Genomic DNA, 5777 nt, shown 5'->3' with positions numbered 1-5777 from the left:
TCCAATGTTTAAATTCATCTTATCCATGATAGATCTTGTTAATAAACTCATTAGTTCAAATATATTGATAATGAACTATTAATTAGGGGGACAAACTTAATTAATGAGTTTGGATCATATTCTAGTTGAATTGTTTTAATTTGTTTGAATGTTGAAAACTAGAATAAATCAAAGTTATTTCTAAATTTTTATTTGAATTATTTTATTGAAACACATTTTTGTTTAATTTTGATGATTTTATCCATTGAAAAAGATTTATTTCCTCTCTTATCACTCCTGATATTAATTTTGATTTTATAATTGTATCGGTTGATGATTATTCAAAAACCAATGCGAAAATTTCCAATCAATCAACAATGAGACAAGATTCAATCCGTTATTATCTTCGTAACGATTAATTAAAATAGTATAAATAAAAAGATCAGATAGGCAAATTATCTATATCAATATTTGTAATTTTTTAATCTTTGGATCTAATTATGTACTGGTTTAACTAAAGATACAATCTATTTAAAAACATGTATTTTATCACAATTTTCATCACAATTAATAATTAATAATTTTGTAAAAGAATAGTATGTATAATTAATTGAAGGGTCTATTCTGAAATAATTAGGGATTGTTTGATATGGAATTAACATCACATAATTATTGTTTATCACATAATTAAGTTGCCCACTAAAATAATAAAAAACTAATTTATTTTTTAAAATGTTAAGATATTAACATAACTAATAAATTATTTAATTTAATCAATTTTTTTAAAATTATAGTCTTAAGACTTTCTTAGTTATTTAACTTATTTGAATAGTTATTTGGAAGAAAACCTATTTTATTTGATATTAAAATGTTTTATATATTTTTGTACTCTATTAATATTTTTTAAATCTCTGAACTAAATAATTCAATTTCTTTAAAATGAGTGGTTTAAATAATCCTGATCCAAACACGACCTTAGTTCTTTAATTTTATTAATCTTAAGAAAAAGAAAAAAAGAAGAAGATTACGTACATATCTGTTTAGGATGACAGTGATATTGAATTATTTAAACAAAAAATATGATTATTTTATAATACAAAAACCATACATTTTTAATACATAATTTAGTATTCATATATGACATGGGTTAATTTGACTAAACTTGTTTTTAATCTTTTTAGTCTAATTTTTATTCATCAATCATTCATGCACATTTCAACTAAATTAATTCAATTTTTTTAGGATATATTTTTTTTCAAGGTTAAACAAAATCAAACATTATTTTATCAATCACATCATTCAATTTAACTAGTATGAATTCCATAATATTTAAAATATTATTTATCTATAAATATTTTAGATAAAATTAATATTATTCAAATTTAATTAATTTAAAATTAATTTTATTTTATAAAAATTAAGTTTAATCTTAAACTTAATGTTAACATATATTTTATCCCTCGACATTACACTTAACCCCTCAATTGACTATCATCCTTGTCACTCACATTTTTTTATAGGTTTTTTTATCCCTCAGGGAACCACTCACTAATCTTAGTCGACATCAATTGATGTCACATCTATTATCTCTAGTTCACTAATTTCAACCTCACATTCGACAAATTACCCACCATCCGACCTCGATCTCGTGACCTCACACTTTCAAATGCTCACCGAACCAACAAACTAATACTGACCTCACACTCGGCAAACCACCCACGACCCGACCTCACACTTTCAAATGCTCGTCAAACCAACCAATAATTCCGACCTCACACTCCACAAACCACCTACCACCCGACTTTCATCTCGTGACTTCACACTTTCAAATGCTCGTCAAACCAACCATTAATTCCGACCTCACACTTTAGATGTCTCATATCCTTTGTTTAAAAGTTGCGTCAATAATGCATTCTTGAAAATCTAAATTTACATGTTTTGGGATTCGAACCCTGGTTTTAAACATGAAATATGAGTGCCATCCCTACCAAAGAGGTCTTACCGCTCCGTGGGAGGCTTGGATGAGATAAGTCCTACTTTAACCACTAGATCACTTGAGATTGTTAAAATAATTTTATTATTTTGTGTATTTATATATATTTTGTACTTAATATTTATTACCAATTAGTTAATTTAAATATTAACTAAAAAATTATTTATTATAATAAAGAAAATATTATATATATATATATATGATGAGATAAAAAATGTATAATAAAAAATAAAATGTATTTATATAAAATTAATGATGAAAAATAATATATATATATAAATAAATAAATAAATAAGGTAACTACATTTAATATATATATATATATATATAAATTATCAATAAAAGAATATATATTATTAATATATATATAATTAATAAGGGAGAAAATAATTAAAAATGGTAAAAATAAAAAATAAAAAAATATATTTATAGTCAAAATTTAATCAAGAAATAGAAAGTATGAGAGAGGAGAGAGAAAATATATGATGATGATATGGATTATATTTGATTATGACGGTGATTATTTTGCTTTAGTTGTCTTATAAGATTATTATATATATATATATAACCAAAATACTAAAATATCATATATTTTAAGTTATTAGTTTTTATTTTATTTATGTATATTAATACATTTTTAAGAATTTTTATAAAAAATAATTATTACCTTCTCAAAATCACCAACGCCATTATTTTTTCCTCCGATCTAAGTTATTAAAATAACTCCGGAAAAGCTCCAAATTATTTACACATTTCATTTTAATACATAATAGATAGATGAAAACAAATTCTCACTAAACATATTTTAAATTAAAATTAAAGACTATAAATTATAAGAAATTGTACTAATTTCTTAAACAAATTAATAAAATTATTAGATATACATTAAATTAGTTGCACCTATAACAAATAATTGGAATTTCAAGATTTTCATATATTATTTGCACATATAATAAAATAAGTGGCAAGTTCGACTTGTATATATTATTCTTATTTTTTTTTAATTAATCGATCTAAATTAGACGGATCATGTAAATCAAACAGTTTATTTACCCTTGCATAACCAGTTGTGCATTGTGTTATGATTACATTACAGGATGAGTTCTGATTAAGTGTTATTATTATATATATTATTTAGAGAGAAAAAGAATAAAAAAAATTAATCAACTTATTGTTATAAATTATTCCCTCAAATTATTTATGCACCATTTCAATTATATTTAACTTATTTGTTAGTTACTATAAAGTTATTTTAAAAGAAAACAAATATAAAAAAAATCACTAAACTTTTTTAATTTACTGAATATAGTTACTATTACAAAAATATATTACAAATATCATCCGAGTATATCATCACCATCACAATCCAAACTTAAAAAACAATCTATAGTTTATTAATAACATCACAAATTTAGTAACAATTATCCTAATAAAATAACCTAATATAAAATTAACTATTTTAAATATAAATTATTATTGTTATTTTAAATATTATAAAAAAACTCCATTATTAATTCAAAAAAGAAATAAAACATTAGGCGGCTAGAAAGAGAGACAGGTTAATTACCATCATCAAGACAGAAAAATTAGGTGGAAATTTCCTTAGAATAAATACAAACAAAAATAAATGAAGGACAATTTCGACATTTCTCAAAGAATGGCTGTCACGTGACATGGCCCATCTACCTTCCCTTTGAATACGACACCTGGCACGCCATCAGTGCCATAGTGACGTGTCCCACCCAATCTTATCTTAATAATATTTATTCCATTTCTACCCATACTTTTAAAACCTAGATCCAATCCAACGGTCCACATTTTTTTCATCTCTTAGCCAAACTTGTTCGATCTTTAAGCACAAATCTTCTTTAAATATGACCTCGCTCATCCCAATTAAAAGTCTTCTTTACTTCATTATTTGATCATCTTCTTCATCATGAGTTTATTAGGTCAACTTTGGGATGATACTCTTGCCGGACCTCTGCCGGAAACTGGACTCGGAAAGCTCAGAAAGCGTCCGACTTTTTCTCTTCGTCCAGCCAAAGGTAAGCATACTGTTAAAAACTCGAATGAATTGGATCTGGGTTTTGTTTTGATTGTGAATTGGGTTGTTTTTGTTTATAGAATCGGAGGATGGAAATGGAGGAGGGAATAGTAATGAGAGTGTGAAGGTTACTAGAAGTATTATGATAGTGAGACCTCCTCAGATGAATAATCAAGATGGATCAACACCTCCTTCTTCACCGGCAGCTTCGCCGGCCGGTTCTACGCCTCCGGTATCTCCTTTCGCCGGTAAGCCTGCCTGATCTGATAGATATTCTACAGATCAGATAGGTTATTAGTTTGTTTATAATTTCTCCATTGAATTGATGAGTTAGAAGATGTTCATAGATTAGTTGTATGAGAACGAGGGTAAAATGGTAATATCACATTCATGTCAATCATATAAATCATACTCCTATGAGTTTGTGTTAGGTGGGACTCACTTAAGTTTATTTAAATTATTATCAATATTTATATTAATTTCTCACATAAAAATCATATGAGAGACCATAGTAATTCCTAGGGTTTGGAATCTTGCATGGTGTTTGTTATATATATATTGGAACAATTACACTCACTTTAGAAGATTCTCTTTTAGATCGAGTCTACTTACAACTAGGAGTGTTCTTGGTGGGATTGGTTATTTTGCCAAAATGTATATGCAAAAATAATTTGATTATATTATATTAAATTCAATATTCATAATTTGCTCGACTAGATAACTTAATTAGATATTTACAAAATTTATTTTGTTGAAGTATAGTTTAAGGGATAAAGATTGTGCCTTTTAAAGTGGGGGTTATGCTAGTTTCTTAAAGAAATGTATTGTTTTGGTTATCTAGTAGTCAATGTTGTTTTGAAACAAGTTGTTTTGTTCATATTTAGTCGGATGATTGGTCCTTTGAAGCGATATGGTTAGGTTTTGAAGGGTTGTGTTGTGTTAGTTAGGGTAAAATGACTACTCTTACTTAAGACACTTTAAACAAGTAAAAAAAAAGACTATGAATACTAATTTGTTTATTTATTTGGCGCATATAGGAGGAAGAGAGGCATACAGGCTTCTTAGGAGGAAGTCTTTATCGGATGCATACGAGAAGGCGAACCGAATCAGAAGTGGGAACGCTGGTCCTCCTTATGACGTGTGAGATATGAATACCTTAATTTCTATTATATGTAATATTATGTTGGCGGGTAAGCTGACAAGCAAGCAAGCGGCCTCTTTGTTCTAGCTAATGTATGATTTTGGTTTGGTTTGATTTGGATTGTTTTTGGTTTAAGGGTGTAGGGAGAGCTTTTTTGTACATGCCAGCCAACTATGTAAATATGTAATAATGTTGTTGTTGTAGTAGTATGTATTATGTTCTTCTTTATCCCAAAAATAACAATCTCTACTTGTTTTATTTATCCATGTTTTTTATTATTCACTTTTTTGTTTATCTTCTCAAAATATTCAAACCTTTTATCATCCCCTCTCCTCTAAATATATTAATTGTCTACAAATTATTATTAATTTTATAAATATAATTATATTTAAATGATTTAAAAAAAAAATTAAAATATTAATATAAAATTAAACAATATTAAAATAAGATATAAATTAATATAAATTAATTTAAATATTATATATTAAAATAGAATATATTAAATAAATATAAAAATAAAATATATGCCTCAAAATAAATATATTGTTATTAAAATTATGTTAAACTCAGTTTTTTCATATAAATGATGGTATAATTTAATATAATTTGAATTGACAAAC

At 25.8% G+C, this 5777-nt stretch overlaps 1 protein-coding gene across 2 annotated transcripts; it reads left to right on the top strand.

Annotated features, from left to right (window-relative positions):
* Positions 1 to 3856: 3856 nt before the first annotated feature.
* On the top strand, positions 3857 to 5416 carry LOC124915121 (dormancy-associated protein homolog 3-like). 2 transcript variants are annotated; one of them, XM_047455783.1, is made up of 3 exons: positions 3857 to 4017; positions 4097 to 4248; positions 5054 to 5416. In XM_047455783.1, exons 1-3 carry the CDS (start codon positions 3909 to 3911, stop codon positions 5165 to 5167), a joined length of 375 nt encoding a protein of 124 aa, XP_047311739.1. In that variant the 5' UTR covers positions 3857 to 3908; the 3' UTR covers positions 5168 to 5416. The 2 variants fall into 2 exon arrangements, with proteins under 2 accessions (XP_047311739.1, XP_047311738.1); XM_047455782.1 differs by having other exon boundaries at positions 3858 to 4017; positions 4097 to 4264.
* Positions 5417 to 5777: the final 361 nt, after the last annotated feature.

This window comes from Impatiens glandulifera, chromosome 9, assembly GCF_907164915.1.
Source record: "Impatiens glandulifera chromosome 9, dImpGla2.1, whole genome shotgun sequence".
NCBI lineage: Eukaryota > Viridiplantae > Streptophyta > Magnoliopsida > Ericales > Balsaminaceae > Impatiens > Impatiens glandulifera.
The sequence above is the reverse complement of the archived record's forward strand: the minus strand, read 5'-3'. Positions and strand labels throughout refer to the sequence as shown.